We start from the raw sequence: 24,391 nt of genomic DNA on the forward strand, positions 1-24,391 counted from the left end.
GAGGAGCCCAGTGGTAGTAGCCATGCTCCGGACATGGTAGCAAATCAGGCAGCACCACACCCACATATTCTGGGTTTACCCGAGACTTGTCGGGTACTGAACGACCTTTTATGAGGCAATGTCCAGCGCTGTGGTAGTGAGGATGGAGCCATGCTCAAAAGTGGTGGTCTCCGGGACACTTACATGGGGAGGCGGGGCCACGGCCTAGCCTTTTCCACCCTGATCGCCTGCCAGAGAATTCTGCTCGGCTGGCGATCAGCAGCACCACCCATAGCTGCAGCCTGGCTGTTCAGCCTGGAGGAATTTCTCAGGTTGGAGAAAATCACATTTGCCATCCGGGGGTCAGAAGAGGTCTTTCACAGGACCTGGAAGCCGTTCACCAACTTGTTCCAAGATCTGTTCGTAGCCAGCAACCAGTAGAGCCGGGGCGGGAGTGGGGGTGGGAGCGACACAAAAGAGCCATGGGACAGGAACAAAGAGGAAAAGGAAAGATGGAGGGAGAAGGCATGCAAATTAAACGAGAGGGATGAAGGACAAAGTCGCAGGCGACTGGTCCGAGGGAAAGTTGAAGCCCAAACTAAACTGTAAATAGACACCTGTAAATACCTGCTCTGGCCATTCTGGGGATTGTAACAGATGCACGCCGACTAAAGGGGAGTCACGGCCACAGCGGGAGGGAAGACAATTTCCTATAAATCTATGTGCTGATTTCTGTTTGTCTTTTTATTTTCCTTCAGGATGTGGTTTTGTAATATGTAACTTATGAATTGTGAACTATAAGATGTGAAAATCCAATATAAACACTTTTTTAAAAAACAGGCAATATTAATTCAGTTGCCTGTTATACAGATCACCTGATTTTTAATAAGATTGATGGAAATTAACATAAGCAGAGATCACTAACAAGACAATTTTGAGTAACATAATGGAAGTATTATTCCTTAACATATGTGTTCCTTCAGTGCAAAAAACAAATAATTACTGATATTCTGAAAACACAAAATAGTCACTTCGGGGAGGGGAGATCGTCTCCTATCCTCCTGTTAGCATTCTGAAGGGACCATTACCTTCATGACACCGTGGTCCACTCTATCACCCCAGCATCCAGTCTCCTTCCTACGGCGTCTTCTCATGCAATTTCAGGAGATGTAACACCTGCCCTTTTATCTGTTCTCTCCCCTAAGTCCCAAACACACACACCTTCCAGCAGCACTTCACTTGTACTGCTCTCCTCTATGTTAGGGGGACTAATTGCAGGTTAGGTGACCCCTTTGTGGAATACCTCCATGCAGTCTGCAAACATGACCATTACGTTCCAGATGCTTGTCATTTTAATTCACCGCCTCGTTCTCAAGTTACATTTCTGTATTCAGCCTACTGGAGTGTTCCAGTGAAGTTGAGCTTGAACACAAGCTTGAGGAACAGAATCTCTTCTTCTGACGAGGCACTTCATATTTTTCTGGACTCAGCATTGGCTGGAATCTTCCGAGCATCTGCAATGACAAAGTTTGTGCTACGCTCATAAGTGCACCAACATGAGGCTGCTGCGTAGTTGGGTTGGTTTGGGGATTAGTTAGTTCGGGTCGGTAGGGTACACAGGTGGTCTGTGGGTAATCAGGTCAAATTAGAAAGGTACTTTGGTGGTCAGGAGAGTAGTCCGGTCATGTAGACATCGGGTCAGGGGTTAGGTGGGTGGTCAGGTGGTCATGGGAAAGCTGGGTAGTCGGGGATAATCAAATAGTGGGAAGCGGGGGGGGGGGGGGGGGGGGGGGGTCAGGGGTGGATGTTGGTGGAGGGGGGGTTGATAGTTGGTGTCAGGGGAGGTGGTCAAGGGGGTGGTCGGTTGTGTAGTTACCCAGGAGTTAAACTAGGTTAATCTGTCTAACATTTCCTGGATAACTATACAGATAAGTACCGCAGAACTGTCCCAGTGAGGCATTCTTGGAGGGTTCCAGTGAACATGAGACAAGCCCCTTGAAAATTTAAGCTTCCTGAGAAATTTCCTCATAGATCAACATGTCATCACTTCCAGACTCTTTTTACTTTCAGTCAGCTGTCCTGTATTCTTAGGTAATTTGGACATTCTGAATTCTCCCTCAGTGTACCCGAACAGACGCCGGATTGTGGCAACTAGGGGTTTTTCACAGTAACTTCATTGCAGTGTTAATGTAAGCCTACTTATGATAATAAAGATTATTATTATTAACACTTACTCTGGACCAATGCTTTGTTTCTGCAGAACACCCATTATCACTTGCTTTGTCGTTTGTTACAGGACATTTTTGTTACTTAATCCCTCTCCATCTAACCTATTTCTGACTTCCTATTTTGTTCCACCTAACCCCCCCCCCTTTTACAACAGTTTAAAATCCATCATATTTCTACCTCTCGGTAGTTCCAAAATAAAGTTATATCTCTGTTCACCTACAGCACCACGGGGATCGGTGGCTACTGTTCATATTCTAGTGCAGCCTTCACCAGAGATCATTGTATGATTCCTGGAGACAAGTGGAGGAAGGTTTGGAATCGAAGGGAGAGCAGAATATTGGATGCAACAGCAGGGGTGCAGCTCTCAATGGGCACCTCCCGCTTATTGATGCTGATGCCCGTGATTGAGCAGTTAAGTGTCTTTGAAAGACCCCCCCCCCCCCCCCCCCCCTCCCATCCCCTCCTCCTGGGACACTGCTGACAAACCCAGCAGGGTCTGTCCATAAGACCATAAGACATAGTAGCCGAATTAGGCCACTCGGCCCATCGAGTCTGCTCTGCCATTCAATCATGGCTGATATTTTTCTCATCCCTATTCTCCTGCCTTTTCCCCATAATCCCTGATCCCCTTATTAATCAAGAACCTATCTATCTCTGTCTTAAAGACACTCAGTGATTTGGCCTCCCCTCCGCAGCAATGAGTTCCACAGATTCACCACCCTCTGGCTGAAGTATTTCCTCCTCATCTCTGTTCCAAAGGATCGTTCCTTTAGTCTGAGATTGTGTCCTCTGCTTCCAGTTTACTTTCAGTCAGCTGTCCTGTATTCTTAGGTAATTTGGACATTCTGAATTCTCCCTCAGTGTACCCGAACAGACGCCGGATTGTGGCAACTAGGGTTTTTTCACAGTAACTTCATTGCAGTGTTAATGTAAGCCTACTTATGATAATAAAGATTATTAACACTTACTCTGGACCAATGGAAAGTGGAAACATCCTCTCCACGTCCACTCTATCCAGGCCTCGCAGTATTCTGTAAGTTTCAAAAAGATCCTCTCCTCATCCTTCTAAACTCCAACGAGTACAGACCCAGAGTCCTCAACCTTTCTTCATATGACAACCTTTTCATTCCAGGGATCATTCATGTGAACCTCCTCTGGACCCTTTCCAAGGCCAGCACATCCTTCATTAGGTACGAGGCCCAAAACTGCTCACAATGCTCCAAATCGGATCTGACCAGAGCTTTATACAGCCTCAGAAGTATATCCCTGGACTTGTATTCTAGCCCCCTCAACATGAATGCTAACATTGTATTTACCTTCCTAACTGTCGACTGAACCTGCATGTTAACCTTAAGAGAATCTTGAACAAGGACTCCCAAGTTCCTTTGTGCCTCTGATTTCCTAAACATTTCCCCATTTAGAAAAGAGTCTATGCCTCCATTTCTCCTTCCAAAGTGCATAACCTTACATTTTTCCACATTGTATTCCATCTGCCACTTCTTTGCCCACTCTCCTAGCCTGTCGAAGTCGGGCAATCTTCAGGGATGCATGGGAACACACGCAAGTTAGGGAGAATCCCTGAGCCACCACTTGATCCCGTGGAATCAGGGATAATGAGCTTTAAGTAGTTTGTTAATTAGCCTAATTAGTTTGGGGGGGGGGCTCCCTACAAGAGTCAATTCACACGGCTGACTTTTTTATTCTCCTTTTTCACATTTTCTCCCAAATTTACATTCACCAACAATAAACAATACAATGCCATCCCCACATCAACAACAATCCCATCCTTCCACCAAACCCCAAAGAGCAGCCCGCAAAATAACATAAACAAATAACCATTAACAAATACAGTCCCCCTCCCCCAACCATCCCAGCACGCCCCCCCCCCCCCCCCCCCCCGTTATCCAATTCTTGAAAGTGCATCTCTGATTGTCAATACTCTTGAGGGTTCTACCATTCACTGTATATTCCCTACCTACATTAGACCTTCCAAAATGCATTACCTCACATTTGTCCAGATTAAACTCCATCTGCCATCTCTCCGCCCAAGTCTCCAAACAATCTAAATCCTGCTGTATCCTCTGACAGTCCTCATCGCTATCCGCAATTCCACCAACCTTTGTGTCGTCTGCAAACTTACTAATCAGACCAGTTACATTTTCCTCCAAATCATTTATATATACTACAAACAGCAAAGGTCCCAGCACTGATCCCTGCGGAACACCACTAGTCGCAGCCCTCCAATTAGAAAAGCATCCTTCCATTGCTACTCTCTGCCTTCTATGACCTAGCCAGTTCTGTATCCACCTTGCCAGCTCACCCCTGATCCCGTGCGACTTCACCTTTTGTACTAGTCTACCATGAGCGACCTTGTCAAAGACCTTACTGAAGTCCATACAGACAACATCCACTGCCCTACCTGCATCAAGCCCCCAAATGAATAAAGCCCATGAATTGTAAAACCCCCCCGTCCTTCCCCTCAGTTCAAACTTAACCTTCTCAAGAGTTAAGAATTCTAGCAGGTCCCCTGCCACGCCAGGGCACAGGGTGGAGAGGTTGATCTCCATCCCAACAGGATCCGCTTTCAGGCGATCAACGAGACGAAGGCTACAACATCTGCTTCTGCACCCATTTCCAACCCCGACTGATCCTACACCCTGAATATGGCCTCCCGAGGGCCTGGGTCGTTTCACGTGAACCACTTTAGAGATTACCCTAAAAACCTCCTTCCAGTAATCCTCCAGCTTTGGACAGGATCAAAACATATGAACAAGCAACATTCACACACATCTTCTACCCCCTCAAAGAGCCGGCTCATCCTCGCCCTTATAGAGGTGGGCTCTATATACCACCTTCGGCTGTATCAACCCCAACCATACGCATGAAGTGGAAGCGTTCATTCTACAGAGCACCTCACACCAGAACCCGTCCTCCATACCCTCTCCCAACTCTTCCTCCCACTTTGCCTTGATCCCTTCCAGCGGTGCCTTCTCCTGTTCCAAAATAGCCCTGTAAACCGCCGACACTACCCACTTTTCCAGTTCCCCTGTCATCAGCACCTCCTCCAGCAATGTGGAGGGCGACTCCAGCAGGAAGCTCTGTATCTCCTTCCTGGCAAAATCTCGAACCTGCATGTATCTAAACATTTCCCCCTGCTCCAGCTCATACTTCACTCCCAGCTCCTTCAATCCTGCAAACCGATCCCCAAGAAACAAATCTTTTAGTGTCTTAATCCCCTTCTCCTTTCATCTCCGAAAATTTCCATCCCACTTCTCTGGCTCAAATCCGTGGTCCCCCCCGAATCAGCATTGCCCTTGACCCTGCCCCCAACCCGAAATGTTGGCGAAACTGCCTCCAAATTCTCAATGAAGCTATTATTACCGGACTCCCTGAGTATTTCCCCGGGGATATTGGGAGTGGCGCTGTTGCTAGTCCTTTAATCATGACCCCCGACACAAACTCTCCTCCGTTCTGACCCATTAGTAATCAACCCCTCTGACCCAGCTCCGCACTTTCTCCACATTTGCCGTCCAGTAATAATACATCAGGTTCGGAAGACCCAAACCCCCTGCCTGCCTTCCCCTCTGTAACAGCACCTTTCTAACTCTGGCCACCTTCCCTCCCATATGAACGAGGTAACCATTCCTTCAATCTCTCTAAAAAATGTCTTTGGAAGAAAAATCGGTAGGCCATTGGAAAATAAACAGAAACCATGGCAACACGTTCATTTTAACTGCCTGTACCCGACCCGCCGGTGACAGAGGGAGACAATCCCACATTGCCAGATTAGCTTTCACGCTCCCCCCCCCAATCCCGAGCAACCTGTACCCCCAAGTATCTTAAGTCAGTCCCTGCCCTACGGAATGTCAGCCTCCCCCACCCCCGGCCGAGACATATGGCTGACTTAATGGGAGGTCACTGGTGGGAATGCGATGCCTAGCTTCCTCTGCAAACTTTGTGGACCCATCTGTGGCCTAGCCCGCTCTGGTGGCCTCCATTAAACCCATCCCTATTTCTCACCACTAATGCTCATATTCAAATTTGCAAATCTCCCATACATATGTGATGGCGGGTATAATACTTATCAGCAGTTGCTGAGATTTCATTACATAAGCAACAAGGGCAGCTTATCCAGGAGTTTGCACATCCTATCTCTTGCTTTTTAAATAATTTTTCCCTTCTTTTTCTTTCCTTGTGATACTGAATCCTTGCTGGTATGCGTCCTTGACCAACTCGCCAGGCTCTCCACAATTGTAAATTTTGACTGTGGACCCTGACAGTAAATGACTATGTTTTTCAACAACAGGAGGAATTACAGCAAAGATCAATCCCACCCACACCAGATGTCCACACAGGTACACTTCCAGTATGAGTCAGTGTTTAATGATCATGAAAAGAACCTGGGGCTGATGAAGCCAATTTGGTGTCCTTACCAATGCACCAATAACTACATGTACTCACTCAGCATTTATGAACAGTTGAACCTGGACACTTCCCAGTCTTTCATTCATCTACTTTGAACAATCGTTGAGCCATCAAGGGTGAAAGGCTGCATTTTTGCCACTTCTTATCTCTTGGTTGTTTCCCTTACAACAAATGTTCTTCAGTTGTGTGAAACTATGGGCACAAATTTCTGCAAAGGTTTTCTCAATTACCCACCACAGCTTAAGTCATTTACACTGTTCCTTCAGTGTTTTCACTGACCTTGCACTGAAGTTAAGGTGGAGTATTGAGAACATTTCCAGACAAGTTTTTTCCCTAGTTTTGTCCTAGCATTGGTTTTTGAAGTTTGTCCTTGCATTTACAGAGGTGCAAAACATCACATATTTGCTGTGCTGGTCCACCCACTGATGTACCTGCATGTCAGAAATCCTTAGGCAGTCTTGCAAACTTCCCAAACTTGAAAAGGTTTACCATCAACAACAGTGCATGTGGCTAAGAAAGCACCAGTTCCCAGGAATTCAGATAAGTTCTTCCCTTCCAACAACGCACCAAAGTTGCTAAAGGTCTCACAGAGCCCAGCTGGATGATATGAAGTGTTCTAGCTTCTAGTGATTTCAAATATCTTACATCAGTATTTTTCAAACTTTTTTTCCCGGGACCCACTTTTGCCATTTGGCAGACCTTTGGAACCCACGCCACGTTCGCTTAGAGTCTATCCGGAGATAAGGCAGTGTTTGGGACACTAAAGTTTTCATGCCCCAGGCATGGGATGGAAAGAAAATAGTCTAATTTTCCTGTGCTATCAAGGAAGATTCAGAAACACTACTCTATGATGGACTCTACTTAAAGTTGATCTCCATAGGGAAAGTTCTGCAAAGTTTCCCCATGGCTTCAACGGTAATCAAGAAAACTTGGAGATCTGTGCACTTCCACGTCCCTAGCAATTGTGAGAAACCAAAGAAGCATTTACTTTGTGAAGGGTGAAAAACTGCAATTTCGGATATCAGAAAACTCATTAAAGGTTCTGAAATATTTACAAATCAATACTTTTTTAAAAGTCATAATCTCTTACGTTCCTATTTCAGTGCTCAAAACGTTATCCTTTCTCCAACCATTCCAAAAATAGAGTTAGGCATAACCGCGAGGTTTAGAGGGCAGACTTCAAGTTACCAAGCACCTGCCACCATTATCATTCAGCGATGTGGAGATCGCAGATTTGTGGTGCTATGTCACTAAGGAATATTTCTGGGATCCACTTCTGGTATTGTTTAAAGTACTGAGAGGCCAGTACTTTAGTATGGGTCAAAATAAATCACCAGGTGAATGGATTCTGGTGGTAGCAACTGACTCCCAACACTGAGCAGCTGCAACAAGTCAGGAGTGACCCTAAGGGAAGCGAGCAAGGCAACCTTCAGCAAACACAACACATTCATTGCACAAGGTTAAATTAGTGAGCTCAGCGACTATCATTTGCTTGGATATTTCCCATTTCTTTTTCACAATTCTATCTGTCTCTCTCTCTCTCACTGGATTTTTCGAGGGATGGGACATTGTGCCCATGAACCTGAATACCCCACACTTCACCAAGTTAACAAAAGTGCAGACTGCGACCCTCAGCGAATCCTGATGCAGCAGTGAAAAGCAAGTCCTCAGCCCTCAATTGCCGGCAGTGGGACTGCCTCAGCGATTTTGCCACAGGTGGCCAAATGGCCACCCATGCACACAATGTCCCATTAAAGACAGCTGAAGGGTTCCCAATGCTACCAGCCCCATGAGGGAACCAGCAGCTCAGAAACTCAGCAATTCCAAAGGAAAAGTGGGCTTGCTGAAATAGGTCTCAGACCTTGGGGGCTGAGCCAGTAGGTTTTTAAAAATTGAGAATTCAGGGCCAATGGTCGGAGGGAAACCCTTCCAGGGAGATAATTGATGCTATGGGAGCTGGCTTCACTGCCCACGTTTCCCTCTTTGGGTCATCACGTCTGGCACCCACAGGGCTGCTGCATGTAGGCCATCTCCATTTAGCTGGCAGCCTCCCCATGGGGCATGGATATTGCCCCACCAACAGACAAATGGCAGGGGCCCTGTAAATTCGATCTGATGGACTTTTGGTTTTGGTACCTGGCAGCCCATCTTCTCAGAGCAGGCAGCCTTCATCCAATCCTGGTGTTGATAAAGTGTCCACGTTCTGTCCTGACCAATCTGCCTTTGATCTTTCTGCCCCCCCCCCCACCACCCTCCCCCGCAATAGTAAATTCTGCCCAATACTTTCATTGTTCTTTCACAATTGCTTAATCATTATCATGATTTTGCCAAGCATTGTGAGTCACTTTTCTACATTAAAAGCATTACATAAACACAAGTTGTTTTTATTGCAACAGTTTAAGAAGAAGGCACACCAACACTTTTTCAGGATGACATGAGATGGGAAGAAAATATTATCTTATCAAAGTCACCCATATCCCAAGAACAAGTAAAACATGTCGGACAGCTTAAAAACACTCACCGCATTTGCAGCTCCAACGCTACTCAAGAAGCTCAACACTGACTTCCGGTGGCGGCATGTAGGAGAAGTTTGCACATTGGATGGCTCTTGCTCGAGACTTGATTTTTTAGAATTTAATGCCCGATCTCAGGGGCAATTTTTGGTTAAATAAGTGCAGGAAGACACAAGGAAGAAGGATGTCCAAAACCCAAATGGAAAGCTCCCATCCACTTACTCTCCAAAACACCTCACCCAGAATCAGTCCTCACCCCCAACTTTTCACACCTCCTAGCCCCATTGAAACCTGTTCGCTGGGTGGGGCCGCACTGTTTACGGCAGAAAAGATGACCGAGGTGATGGTCGTGGAATTTCTTTTTTTTTTTTTTAAATCTTTTTATTGGCTTTTCTCATATTTATAAACAGTTGTTACTTATATACATTACATTTTTCTTGCCCGCGCTAATTAGCTTTATTTTACAGAGAGGTTTGTTTTGTCCTTCATTTGACTAACTGTATGTACATTTTGCTGCCCTCTGGATCGGTCTGTGATATTACCCCCCCCTTCCTCCTCCCCCCCTCATTGGTTTCAGCACCTTTCCTCTTCTCTTGTGGTTTCCCCATTTTTCTCCCCCCCACCCCCCACCCCCGGGTTGCGCAGTCCTTTGATTCTTCATCTTTTTTTTTTCCCTGGCTTACTCTTCGTTGCTGGCCTCAAACAGGTTTTGGAACAGGCCGACGAACTGCCCCCAAGTATCCAGGAAGCCTTCCTCTGACCCTCGGATGGCGTACTTAATCTTCTCTAGGTGGAGAAATTCCGAGAGGTCAGCGAGCCGGTCTGCAGCTGTGGGTGGTGCTACCGATCGCCAGCGAGCAGGATTCTCCAGCATGCGATTAGGGAAGCGAAAGCAAGGGCGTTGGCCCCCTTCCCCATGTGTAGCTCTGGCTGCTCCGATACCCCGAAGATTGCCACTATTGGGCATGGCGTCACCCTCACCCCCACCACCTTGGACATTGCCTCGGAGAAGGCTGTCCAGAACCCAGCAAGCTTGGGGCAAGCCCAAAACATGTGGGTGTGGTTGTCCTCCACCTCCGGGAAGAACCTGCTCATTCGGGTTCTGGACAGGTGCGCTCTGTGCACCACTTTGAGCTGCATTAGGCTTAGCCTTGCGCAGGTGGTGGTGGAGCTCACTCTGCTCAGTGCTTCGCTCCAGAGTCTCCATCCTACCTCTGTCCCCAGTTTATCCTCCCATTTTTGTCTGGTCCCGTCCAGTGGTGTTCGGGCTCTGTCCAGTAGCTGTCCATATATTTTCCCACATAGCCGCCCCCCCCCCCCCCTCCCCCCCCCCCTTCTCGCTGCTTGTGCCTATCAGGTCCTCCCGTAGCTTTCTGGGGGCCCGGGGTACCCTACTATCTCTTTGCGGAGGAAGTGCTTTATTTGGAGGTGTCTCAATTCCTGTCCTCTTGATAGTTTCCACTTCCTCGTCAGTTCGTCCAGTGTTGCCAGTCTGTGCCCTACGTAGAAGTCCCCGACCATCAGTGTGCCTCCGTCCCGCCTCCATCTTTTGAAGGTGGTATCGAGCATGGCTGGGGGGAATCTGTCACCGCAGATGGGGGCCAAAAGGGACATTTTGGTTATCCCGAAGTGCTGTCTAAACTGGGTCCATGTTCTCAGCATGGCCGCTACCACTGGGCTTGTTGTGTACCTTGTTGAGGAGGATGGGAGTGCTGCTGTGACCAGGGCCCGGAGGGTTGTTCCTTTACAGGATGCCTCCTCCATTTGTACCCAATTTGTGTCGGGTTCTTGTACCCATCCCCTCACTTTTTCTGCCGTTGCTGCCCAGTGGTAGTATTGTAGGTTCTGTAGAGCCAGGCCTCCTCTGACTTTCCCTCTATGAATGTCGGTTTGGGAATTCTCGGGTTCTTGCCCCCCTGCCCCACACAAACGCCATGATTAGCCTGTCTATGTTTTGTAAAAAGGCCTTGGGGATAAAGATCGGGATGCATCTTAACAGGAAGAGGAACCTTGGAAGTACGTTCACCTTGATTGTCTGCACTCTTCCCGCCAGGGAGAGTGGGAGTGAGCCCCACCTTTGATGGTCTTTTCTTACTTCCTCCACCAGGCTGGTCAGGTTCCACTTGTGGATCTGTGTCCAGTCTCTAGCTATTTGGATCCCTAGGTAACGGTATCTGTTCTGGGCCATTTTGAATGGGAGCCCCTTCAGCTCTGTCCCTCCCCCTTTTGGGTTCACTGGGAATGTCTCACTTTTGCCCAGGTTAAGTTTGTAACCCAAGAAGGTTCCAAACTCTTTCAGTATTGCAGTATTGCCTTCAGTCCCTCCTGTGGCTTCGAGACATAGAGGAGCAGGTCATCTGCATAGAGTGAGACTGTGCTCTCTGTCTCCTCTCCGGATTCCCTTCCAGCTTTTGGCATCCCGCAGGGCTATCGCAAGGGGTTCGATCGCTAGCACGAACAAGAGTGGGAACAGGGGGCAGCCCTGTCTTGTTCCTCTCTGTAGCTGGAAGTATTCAGAGCTGGTGATGTTAGTTCGGACACACACTTTGGGAGCATTGTACAGGGGCCTCACCCAGGCGGTGAATCCCGCTCCTAGCCCAAACCGTTCCAGTACCTCGAGGAGGTAGCTCCATTCGACTCTGTCAAAGGCCTTTTCTGCGTCCAGGAAGACGATCACCTCTAGTGTTCTGGGGGGGGGGGGGGGGGATGATTATCACATCCACCTGATGTTCGCTGTGAGCTGCCTACCCTTGACAAAGCCCGTTTGGTCCTCTGCGACCACCTCTGGTACGCTGCCCTCCAGCCTTTTGGCCAGGACTTTCGCGAGTATTTTCGCATCCACGTTCAGCAGTGAAATGGGTCTGTATGATCCACATTCCGTCAGGTCTTTATCTTTTTTGGGTATTAGTGAGATTGTGGCCTGCGTTAGCGTTGGGAGCAGGGTGCCCCCTGCCAGTGAGTCCGCAAACATGTCCCTTAGGTGTGGGGCCAGGACTGGTGCAAATGTTTTGTAGAAGTCCGCCGGGAACCCATCGGGTCCCGGTGCCTTCCCCGCCTGCATGGAGTTGATGCTCTCCATGATTTCTCCCAGGTCTATTGGTGCTTCCAGCTCCCCCTTCTGTCTTCCCCCACCACTGGCATTTCCAGTCTGTCGAGAAACTGTTTCATTCCCGCATCCCCATCAGGGGGCTCGGAGGTGTACAGTCTCCTGTAGAAGGTCTCGAATGCCCGATTGACCTCCTTTGGTTACCAGTCTGCCTTTGCTCTCCTTAACCTGCGCTATTTCCCTCGTGGCTGCCTGCTTTCTCAGCTGGTGAGCCAATAGGCAGCCAGCCTTGTCTCTGTGTTCGGAGAAGGTCCCCAATGTCTGGCGGAGTTGGTACACAGCTTTCCTAGTGGACAGCAGGTAAAGTCCATTTGCAGCTTTTTCCTCTCCGCCAGCAGCTCTACGGTCGGGGCCTCGGAGTACTTTCTATCGACTTCCAGAATGGAGGCCACCAGTTGTTGCCTGGCCACCCTCTCTTCTCTATCTCTACTTGCCTTGTAGGCTATGATCCCTCCTCTGATCACGGCCTTCAGTGCCTCCCAAAACATGGAGGGTGAGACCTCCCCGTTTTGGTTGTTACTAACGTAATCGCCTATGGCCTGCGATATTTTTTGGCAGAAAGCCTTGTCGGCCAGGAAGTCCATGTCCAGCCTCCATGTAGGGCGCTGGGCCCAGCCTGTCTCCAACCTTACATCCATATATGTGGAGCGTGGTCGGAGATAATGATCGAGGAGTAGTCCATTTCCGTGATCCCTGGAAGCACCGATTTCCCCACTGCAAAGAAGTCGATACGGATGTATACCTTGTGCACTTGCGAAAAGAACGAGAACTCCTTTTCTCCCGGGGGCAGGATCCTCCATGGGTCCACCGTCCCTATCGGTTCCATGCAGGCCCCTAGCTCCCTAGCCATGCCAGACGTTTTCCCCCGTTCTGGGGTTGATTGGTCGATCAGTCGACCCCCATAATTAGTTGGTGTGTGTCAAGGTCGGGGATTTCCGCCATGGTCTTCTTTATGAATTCTGGGTCGGCCCAGTTGGGAGCGTACATATTTACCAGTACGACAGGTGCCCCTTCCAGGACACCGCTGACCATGACGTACCTTCCCCCATGTCCGTAACTGTATTTGTTCCCGTAAACCTCGTCCTTTTGCTGATTAATATTGCTACCTCCCTCGCCCTCGTCCCGTAGCAGGAGTGGTACATCTGTCCCACCCAGCCCTTCCTTACCAGCAGTCGGTCCTTCTCCCTCAGGTGCGTCTCTTGTAGGTAGACTATGTCTGTTTTAGGCTTCTTAAGTGGGCAAACACTCTGGATCTTTTCACTGGGCCGTTGAGTCCCCTTACATTCCAGGTAACAATCCTGGTGGAGGGTTTCTGACCCCCCAGTCCTGTGGAATCACCCATACCTGCCTGGTGGACGCGCCCCTGCACTCCGGGGTTTCCCTTTGCTCAGGGGCCGTCCAAAATGGCCAGGGTCACCGCTCTCACCATGGGGTCGGGCCCCAGCGCTCAGGGGTTTCCCTTTGCCCAGGGGCACCCATTTGACCACCAGCTGTGTGTACGCCACACGGGTGCGCCCCTGCGCTCTGGGATCTCCCTCCGCCCTGATGCTCTCTCGAGTGGCTGTTTGCGGCGCCCTCTTGGTTCCTCGCCATGCTCCATTCCCGGAGAGGCCTATGTCTGTACTGCTTCACGAGCTCACCCTTCTCTTTGCTTCTCTTTTGTTCTGCGTTCTCCCCCAGACTCCTCCCCCCCCCCCCCACAGCCCCTGTCCCTTTGTCCCCCCATGCGATCTCCCCCCCTTCTGCCCCCCCCCTTGTGCCAGACGCTTCCCATCCCCTGAGAGGGGCGCCGCAGCCCTCCTTCCTTTCTGCCCTCCCGTGCTGGCCCTCCTCGCTAGTACGGTGGCCCTCCTCCCAGTATTTGCCCAGTTCTGGCCCTGTTTAACCTTTCTCCTACTGGCCCTTGTCTCGCCCTCCTGTTTGCTTTCCTCACCCTCATTTCCCTTACTCCACTCCCTCCCCCCCCCCATTGCATTGATGGAGGAGACCTGCTCTGAGACAAGACAGCACAGTCCCGAGCAAGGCATAACACATGTGCACAGTTCATGAGTCCATTATCCTGATTTGCGGTCTGTCCTCCGTTCTTTGTTCTGGTTTTCCCTTCCTTTTCTGTCTCTATGTCTTTCATGTTGCGTGTGCTTCTCCCCCAGTTTGTTCGCTCGAATGAACTCAGCAGCCGCCGCTGTGGTGCTAAAATACAGCTCTTTCCCCTCAAATGTTACCCAGAGTTTGGCCGGGAATAACATCCCAAATTTTACTTTGCTTTTGTGCAGTGCTGATTTCGCCTTGTTGAATTCAGCCATTTTTTTGGCCAGGTCCGCCCCAATGTCCTGATACACCCTTATGGTCTTCCCTTCCCCGGTCCGTTGCGGGGGGGGGGGGGGGGTCTCTCTCTCCCTTCTGCTCGTTGGCCCGATGGCCCTGCTCCTGAGCTGTTTCGTTTGCCGGGCCCACTTTAGGATTCTCTCCTGCTCTTGGAACCGGTGCAGCTTCGCAATAATTGCTCTGGGCTGGTCCCCGGCTTTGGGCTTGGGTCGGAGTCTATTTCCGGTGGGTTTGGGAATACCTCCTTTCCCACTGGCTTGCCCTTCATTTGGGTGATGTAGCCTGTTGGGTCTCTGCCCTCTATCCCATCTGGCAGACCCACTATTTTAATGTTCTGCCGCTGGACCTATTTTCCTGGTCCTCCACTTTCCCTCTTAGGCTCCCTTGGGCCGTTACTAACCTTTTGACCTCGGCTTCTCGGGTTATCACCATGTCGCTCTTGTCCGAGGTGGCCCTCTCCAACTCCAGAATCGTTTTTTCTGCACCTTCACTTCCCATTCCAGGCCTTCGATGGTCTGCTGCATTTTGCGCGTCGTCTCCTTCATGATTGCTTGGAGCTCCGACCAGAGCGCCTCCTTTATGCTGGTTGCTGCGTCCTGCTCACGCTCCGCTGCTTGGTCCGCCATTGTTTTCCCTTTCAGGCTCGCCTGTACCTCCATATCGGCTTGTGGGGACGCCTGCCTGCACATCCGCCGCTCATGCGCCTTACCCTCGCTGCTGCTTGCGTCTCGCTGTACCTTCACCTTGGTGTTTTTCTTTCCTCCAGCCATCTGTCTGTCTCTCTTTCTTTCCACGCTACTGTTCCTTACCCCGGGGTTTCTCCCACTTCCCCCGCTCCTCTGCTCTCGCTGGGTCTGCCTCGGGCTTCGGGTTTCCCCTTTTTTTTGTTGGGTTGGGGGGGGGGGTTTGTTGGTTACCTTCCTCCCTTCCTTCCTGTCTCTCGTTCCTTATCTCTTTATTTATTTACTTTTATTTTTTCCCCCTTCCTTCTCACTGGGTCAGGAGGGTTTGGGGGAGATGTTTCCTGCTGCGGACCGGAGTCCCTCTTTGTCTCACCGCTCACCATGTGGTCGCTGCCGGTCCGTTGCGGGGGGGGTCTCTCTCTCCCTTCTGCTTGTTGGCCCGCTGGCCCCGCTCCTGAGCGCTTGAGTAAATCTCTGGCTTCGCGGTCCGGGCTGCCGCTTCTCTTCTGCCACCCACATTCTGCTGTGCATGGTGGGGGGGGGGTTTGGCTTGGTCGGGCAGGCTCGCAGACTTGCGCTCTTAGGTGCTAGTTCTGTTCGGAACCGCGACCCTCTTCGGCCGCTTCTGAGCCTCTGGCTCCGGTTCCTCCCGCCCCTTTAAAAAAAATATTCTCCGGCTCCTCTGCCACGGGCCTTAGCTTACCATCAGTCCGGTCCCTTGCGGCTTTTTTTTTCTCTTCCTGTTCGTACCTTCGGGGAGCGCTGCAAGAATAAAAATACCCCCGAGACTAAACAAACAAAACAAAAAAAAAGACCCTGAAAGTTTAGTCCTTTAGCAGGAGCTGCCCCGTGCACGTCTTCCCCCTACCATAGCTGTGGAACTTGAAAAACAGTTCACAAAGCACATGAAGGTGATGAGGAAGGAGATGATGGCAGCACTGAAAGTGCAGCACGGTTGGAGGAGGCAATTGCCCCGGTGAAGGCGGCAGTGTCAAGGACATCGGCCGAGGTGCGGGAGCAGGGTGAGAGACTGAAGGGAGTGGAAGAGGCCTTGTCACAACACAGTGATCAGCTCACCTCGAACGGTGAGCAGCTGCAGACCGTGGTGGAGGCCAACAATGGTCTGCGAGCCAAAGTGGAGGACCTGGAAAACAGAACTAGGTGGCAAAATCGGAGGATCGTGGGCCTGCCCGAAGGGGTGGAGGAACTGAGGCCAAAGGAGTATTTTGCCAAGATTTTGCGGAGCTGTTGGGGGAGGGGGAAGATCCCTCTCGGTACGAACTGGATCAGGCTCATAGGGCGTGGAGGCCTAAACCAAAGGCGAATGAGCCGCCTAGAGCAGTGATTATTTGTTTCCCTAGGAACCGCGTGAAGGAGTAGGTCCTGAGTTGGGCTAAACAGAAGCGAGAGGTGCAGTGGGCTGGAATTGGTATACGTATATACCAGGACTTTACTGTGGAGTTGGCGAGGAGGCAGGCGGCCTTCGGCCGAGTGAAGACGGCACTGTATAACAGCAGGGTGCGGTTCGGCATTGTGTACTCCGCTAAGTTGAGGGTGACCTACAACTCCAAAGACTTTTATTTTGAGACGGTGGAAGCGTTGGAGGCGTTTGTGAAGGCAGAAGGACTGGGGCAGAAGTGAGAAATGAGACTAAGGATTGGTCTTGGACTGAGGGTAGGGGGAGGGGGGGTGGAGGAGTGTATCTAGCTCTATTTTTCACTGCATGTTGTTATATGTGCTAAATGAGTTGAAGTTGCCTATTTGGACAAGGTAAGAGTTGGGATTTTCTTTTGCACTGATGGTTCTTCGGGGTTTGTGTGTTTACACTGGAGTTGTGTGTTGATGGGGAATTCTTTGTTTTCCTGAGACTGGGCGCGAGTAGGGTATTGGAGGGGAGTGAGGCCTGGGCAGGGGCCTCCACACTGGTTAGTGAACGGCCAGTGAACGGGAGTGTGGTGACCAAATAGGCAACTTCAACTCATTTAGCGGCCACCAGAGCCTGGTAGAACAGGTTTCAATGGGTTTAGGAGGTGTGAAAAGTTGGGGGAGGGGACCAATACTGGGTGGGGTGTTTTTGAGAGGAAGTGGATGGGAGGATTCTGGAGAGGTGGGGTGGGGGGGCTCGATGGTAACAATGGGACGGGGCGGGTCAAGCCTACTGGGCAGGGCCTGGAGTTATGAGGATGGTGGATTGGGGGGAAGAGAGACCCCCAGTTAGGAGAGTTACATGGAATGTGAGGGGTTTGTTAGGGGAAGGTTTTCAATGTCATCTCAGTGTCATCGGGGGTAGTACTCGTAAACTTGGAACCAGGACCCCTAGAAGCCTTTTTCAAGGGGGTCGGACCGGCTCGGGCAGCAGGCGTGTGCGGGGGCAGATGTTAGCCTTTGCCGTGCTGATTGCCCGGAGACGAGTCCTGTTGGGGTGGAGGTCAGCTTCTCTATCCTGTGACATGGCTTGGCGGGGGGGGGGGGGGGGGGGGGGGGGGGGGGCCTTTGACGCTCGGGAAGGTGAAGTCTTAGCTGACGGGGATGAAGGGAGGGTTTCACAATTCATGGGGGCTGTTTATTATGCACTTCCGAGGATTGGTTGCCATTGATCATCGGGCGGGGGGGGGGGGGAAAGGGGGGGGGGGTCGGTGGCATTGTTGTCTTTGGTTACATGTTAATGGATTGATTGTTAATTTGTATTTTTATTACCTGGAATGTAAGTGTGGATGTTTTGGTCTGTATAGTGAGCGGGGCGTGGTTTGTGTGTGGGGGATTGTTATTGTATTTGTTTTTGTTTGTTTTTTCTTTGGTTGTTTATTGATGAAAATGTTGAAAATGAGGAGAATAAAAAGATTTTTTAAAAAATCTCACCACCATCAAGAACAAAGTAGCCAACTTGACTGGTACCCCATCCACCAACATTGACTTACTCCACCACTGATGAACAGTGGCAGCAAGGTGTACCATCTACAAGATGCACTGCAGCAACTCACCAAGGCCCCTTCTACAGCACCTGACCATTACCATCTTGTAGGACAAGTGCAGCAGACACATGGGAACACCACCACCTGGAAGTTCCTGTCCAAGCCACACACCATCCTGACTTGGAAATATATCACTGTTCTTTCACTGTCCCTGGGTCAGAATCCTGGAAATCCCTCCCGAACGGCACTGTGGGTATACCTACATCACATGGACTGCAATGGTTCAAGATGGAAGCTCATCACCACCGTCTCAAGGGCAGTTAGGGATGGGCAATAAATGTTGGCATAACCAGTGACACCCATATCCCATGTATGAAAAAAAAAGTGGCAGATCAACAATTGAACTAATTAAAGATCTATTGAGGCCTGGTGTTGAAGGCCATTGGAGCTTTCCAGTCAGTCTGCAGGTTCCCACAAGCAGTGGTGATAGTACTGCTACCGGGAGGTGGTCTATTGGTAGTAGACATGGGGGCCTGCATTACAAATAGGCTTAAGTCTCTTCTCTGCCTGACTGGTGTCATGCATCAGCCACAGGTCTCTGTGTCAGGTTCCCCCACAGTGGTGGCCGGGGTGCTAAAGTATTTTTTGGAAAGAAGTTGGAGAGGCTGCTTCATTTTAGGACATTCTCTACCTTGTCTGCCAGGTCATCCTGCTTTCAAACTAAAAGACACTTCCCCAGCTTTGAGAATCCTTTGGCATTCTTAATTGGATGGCCAGCCCACCTTCTGGCCTCTAACTAGCCAAATTGGTGAAAATCACCATTGATTAACTGTTTTCCACAGTGGGAGTTTCTGACCCCCATCTGAATCTGATGGTGGGGTCCTGAATCCAAAGAGAAATCCTGCCACACATACATCACTCGAGGGCAGCAAGGTAGCACAGTGGTTAGCACAGTTGCTTCACAGCGCCAGGGTGCCAGGTTTGATTCCTGGTCACTGTCTGTGCGGAGTCTGCACGTTCTCCCCATGTCAGCGTGGGTTTCCTCCAGGTGCTCCGGTTTCCTCCCAGTCCAAAGATGTGCAGGTTAGATGGATTGCCCATGCTAAATTGCACTTAGTGTCCAAAAAAGGTTGGGTTGGATTACAGGGATGGGTTGGGGATGTGGGCTTGGGTAGGGTGCTCCGTAAATTCTACGATTCTATGAGTCACAGCGCAGGGATTTGGTACACATTTTAAATTGACATTTAACAAGCAACACAGCAAACTTTCTTTCTGGCAATTAGAACAGTGATAATTTGGCTGTGAAAAATACAAAAGGCAAGATGTGAAGCCATTTCCATTGCCAGATGATTGCACTTTGATACTGATGTACCCTCAATTAAGACTCCAGAGAGTGCACTCGTAAAACGAATGCTTTAATAAACAAAGAACTTCGCCAGCCAGAGAGATGAGTGCTCCCTGAGTCCTGACCATAGGTCGTCGCCTTATATCTGGAACCCTGAGAGGTGGAGCCGGAGGCGGAGTCCCCCAGGGTTCCAAACCCGGTCTTAAAGGGGCATTACATGCATGATCTTAAAGGCACATTACCCATTCATCATAGATACAAAATCATGAGCATACAAATTCACAATCCATTGGACTTGTGTAGAAATCTTTTTTTAAATTTAACTGTCAAATGAGGCAATGTTAGTAAAGAAGCGATGCAGCTACTGGCTCATTTTGAACATTTAAAAATGTCAGAGAATTTGAAAGTTAGCATACAGCTTTGTGTATGTATATATGGACAAGCATGCATGAACAGTTCTCCAATGACTTGTTTGTGCTGTTCAATTCACAGATTTATTATTCAAGAAAACCTGTACCTCTCACCTCTGTCCATGATCATATCATCAGTCATTCCAAATGTGGTGTGCAGAACGTTTCTGAACTTGGTTCGATCCAGTCCAATTCCAATTCGCTGTTCAGGAAAAGTGGCAACAAGTGTACTGAAGACTTTCATCAAACACTGCACCTCATGTTTGTTGACTGCAACATATGCAAAGAAAAAATGTTTCTTGACCTAAGACATGAAAAACTGGAGACTTTTTAATAAAATGCAGAACCAGCTAATTAGGAAGCTAATTAGGAAGCTAATTAAATTGCTATGCATGCAGGTATTAAAGGGAAATTGCTATTTACTTGTATTTTTTTCAGTTCATAGAATCATAGAATTCCTACAGTGCAGTAGGAAGCCATTCGGCCCCATCAAGTCTGCAACGACCCTCCAAAAGAGCACCTTACCTAGGCTCAATCCCCCACCCTAGCCGCATGACCCCACCTAATCTTTAGACACTAAAGGACAATTAGCATGGCAATCCACCCAACCTGCACACCTTTGGTCAGTGGGAGGAAACTGGTGCACCCAGAGGAAACCCACGCAGACACAGAGATAATGTGCAAACTCAACACAGACCATTGCCCGAGGTCAGAATCGAACTTGGGTCCCTGGCGCTGTGAGGCAGCAGTGCTAACCACTATGCCACCATGCTACCCCCTTCATTATCAGTTTGTTTTTAGCTTCAGAATTTCTGGTAAGGGACAGCCTGAAAGCAAATCTTGTTGTGAACACTCTTTCATAAGACATCACAAGTTCTGCTCCAATGACATTATCTAATGGAAATGCAACTCATAATCCCCCCTTTTTCAATCAGTGTCATTGGTCAGAATGTTATGATGTTATAGCGGGAAGGTTTGTGTCAGCTGTTAGGCTGCCTCCAACCAGTAATTCTAAAGTAGGATAATCATTGCAGTTGCCAAATCGCTCTCACTTAGGGGAATCATACTATGATCACCTACTTTTCCATCTCAACATCACACTCCAAGTCACAAGTGCTGAAATTTCCAGGCATCCCCCAGCTTATAGTTTTAGAAATCAAAACCCCATAGTTTTGATAGAAGGCTTCCCATTATCCTCCTAATCTAGCCTCACCTCTAGAGCATTCCCTTAACCTCCAGGAAACAATATCAGCAGTGTTTACAAGCATGGGGAGGGGGTTGGGAATATAAAAAATAAATAGACAAAAGGGGAACCAGGGAATGAGAAAGGAAAAGTGAAAATAGAATACATTATAATTATTTGTTTATTCTTTGTATTCCATGTGATAGATGCAGCTTATACCACATGATTTTCATACGAGGATATGTCTGATAGTATGGCTTAGAACTAAGTTTACAACCCCATGAGGCCAAATATTAACTCCTTCAGCAGCTATGGCCCTCAGTTAATTAAATGCAAAGGAACCTTCCTTTCTAATATTTAACACTGCTGTGACAATACAGTTCAATATTGTTTTAAATTCTTAAAATGTTTGAATTATATAGCGTGGTCCCTGAGATGATGGGCAGCACAGTGGCATAGTAGTTAGCACTGCTACCTTACAGCGGCAGGGACCCGGGTTCAATTCTGGCCCTGGGTCACTGTCTGTGTGGAGTTTGCATATTATCCCTGTGTCTGCATGTGTTTCCTCTGGGTGCTCTCGTTTCCTCCCACTGTCCAAAGATGTGTAGGTTAGGTGGATTGGTCATGCTAAATTGCTCCTTAGTGTCCAAAGATACGTAGGTTAGGTTAAGGGGTTATTGGGATAGGGTAGGTAAGTGGGCTTGGGTGGAATGCTCTTTCCGAGGGTCGGTGCAGACTCAATGTGCCGAATGGCTTCCTTCTGCTCTGCAGAGATTCTATGGGGTTGGATTATGACGAGAGGCCAAGTAAACTGGACTTGTATTCTCTGGTGTTTAGAAGAATGAGCGGCAATTTCATTGAAACCTATAACATTCTGATGGGTCTCAATAGGGTAGACACAGAGATTGTTTCCGTTGGTCAGGGAGTCTAAAAGACCAGGGCACAGTCTCATGATAAGAGGCTGATCATTTAGGACTAAGATGAGGAGAAATTACTTCACCCAAAGGCATATGAATCTTTTGAATTTCCTACCTGAGGGTTGTGGATGCTCCATCAGTGAATATATTTAAGGCTGTGATAGAATGATTTTTGGTCACTCAGGAAATTAAATGGAGCTGAAACACAGATCAGCCGTAATCATATTGAATGGTGGAGAGCAGGCTCAACATGCCATTTGGTCTACTCATGCTCCCAGCAGGCAGCAGTGAGTAGGCCCACACGCCCTGCACGTAAATGTGAGGTTAAGCGCCCTGTATGTTAAGCGCCCTGTTTTTGGCACTTTTGGTGCCAAACCACCGTGGAGAGCTTCTTCCATTTTCCAGCTATCAACAAGCAAGGCACGAGAACTGTGAAGATGAATCGTTTTGTTACGCAAAAGGAACAGCAAGACACACAAATAGACATCCTACTGGCCAGGATCTCACACGTGAATCTGCTGGAGAGAGCTGTTCAAGAGAGTCTAGGGTGGGACAGAGTATTGCTATTGCTAGCTCTGTATAAAGCTCCAGGGCCTCGGATTAACAGTCTACAAAGTATAAACTTAACTCAGGAACAAAGCAGTACAAAGATGATTTCTTGAGGTATGGTTTTGTCAATTGTGCCAATGCAAATAAGGATGCAAAGCCATGTGTGCTACATGGAGAAAGGTAAATGAGAGAAGTTTCAGATTTTGAAAGAGAAATGGTGGGTGAAAAATTTCTTTTGAGTTTGAGACCCAAGGGTCAGTTATTAATTTACAGCTGACTCTAAATGAAAAAACTATGCTGCTGTACCTGACCTGTGAAAGCACATTAAAAACACACCAAAAGCCCATGAGACTGTCAGCATTCTGGAGTAGCATCTCTCAGGACTATCCAGTGCTGAGTAAAACATTTTGTTGCTATTGCCCTTCATGATGACCTACATGCGCGAGGATAGATTTCCAGTTCTCACAAAGATGAAGACGGCACAAAGGAAGTTGCTGAAGACTGCACCCAATTATGAGCATTGCCCTCTCCTCCTGTGAACCTGATTGGAGTGATCGACTGAGGACCAAGCAGGCTACCCTTTCACATTATCAGCAAATGTGGAGTGTGTCGCGAAGGTCGGCCGGTTAGTAAAAGTGGGTTCCGGGAAAAAGTTTGAAAAACACTGCTCCATGTCATATGTAATTATGACCATGGGCTTCAGGATTTGGATGTCAGGACCAAGAGATTCACACATGCCAGCAAAGGGCTCAGCGATTTTACTGCAGGTAAGGTAAGGTCGCCAACGTCCCATATGCCAAAGTCCCCTGAGGGGGAGAGCTGACTGGTGGTGATTTAACCTGAGGGTCACCACATCTCAGGCGAGGGGCAAGCTTGAGATAAATAAATATTCATAAATAACCTCAAGTAGCTCCAATCACTGCCTGCATCTGGGCCCAGCATCCAATCAAGGGCGGTGGGTGAGCTCCCAGTGCTGCTGGAGTGACCAGGAGCTGTAAAGGTGGACAATGCTGAGGTAGGTAGGAGATCGAGAGGGAATCGACCCCCAGCACATTAAAGATTAATTTTAACATCCATGATAGTTGAGTGGAGACCTACTGATCAGAAGGGAAGTCCTGGAGAAGGATCCCTGGCACTGCGGGCCCTCCCTGGGGAATGGAGCCTCTCCCTGGGGAATCACTGCAGGGGACCGCTCCGCCACGAGCACATTGCCATCAGCCCCACTTAATGGCCCCCAATCGGACCAATAACTGTGCAGTGATGCTCGCTGCCTCGCCGCAGCGCTGGTATCTTGTTTTCAGGCCGCAGTGGGCCGTCCAGCGGCTTCTGCCTCACTTACAACGCTTGGTGAGTTTGCAGAGGGTTTCGGCCAGCTGCTGGTGCTGCTTTCTGCTCAGGTCTAATGGCCGTGACATTGGTGCTCCGCTTCGCCGCCCTGTCCCTCACTGACTCCGCTACCGTCCCCTCTCTGTCCCCGTCTGTGACCAACGCCGCCCGTAACCTTGGTAACGCCCAGAGACCGGCCCAATAGAAAAGCGCGTGGACAGCGGCTGCGCGCGCAGCCGGCGGTGACATCAGGTTGGGCTTTAGCGGCAGTGTCGGAGTCAAATATCTACACTGGTAAAGTGCACTGTCTACACTGGCGGCGTGTCTGCACTGGCACAGTGCACTGTCTACATTGCCAACGTGTCTGCACTGGCACGGTGCTTACACTGCCAGTGTGTCTGCACTGGCACAGTGCACTGTACACTGCCAACATGTCTGCACTGGCACAGTCTGCACTGCCAACGTGTCTGCACTGGCACGGTGCTTACA

General features: G+C 49.2%; 1 protein-coding gene across 4 annotated transcripts in view; it reads right to left on the minus strand.

Moving 5' to 3' along the window:
* The window catches only part of clxn (calaxin), an 88,849-nt gene extending 64,762 nt beyond the window's left edge, over positions 1–24,087 (minus strand). For all 4 annotated transcript variants that reach the window (XM_072509286.1, XM_072509285.1, XM_072509288.1 and 1 more), the window contains exons 1-2: positions 23,916–24,087; positions 20,042–20,197 (exon numbers count right to left, since the gene is read on the minus strand). In XM_072509286.1, the coding sequence (XP_072365387.1) occupies positions 20,042–20,197; positions 23,916–23,991 (232 nt within the window). In that variant the 5' untranslated portion in view covers positions 23,992–24,087. The remainder of the gene's footprint in view (positions 1–20,041; positions 20,198–23,915) is intronic.
* Positions 24,088–24,391: the final 304 nt, after the last annotated feature.

Source organism: Scyliorhinus torazame, chromosome 6 (assembly GCF_047496885.1).
Source record: "Scyliorhinus torazame isolate Kashiwa2021f chromosome 6, sScyTor2.1, whole genome shotgun sequence".
Taxonomy (NCBI): Eukaryota; Metazoa; Chordata; class Chondrichthyes; order Carcharhiniformes; family Scyliorhinidae; genus Scyliorhinus; species Scyliorhinus torazame.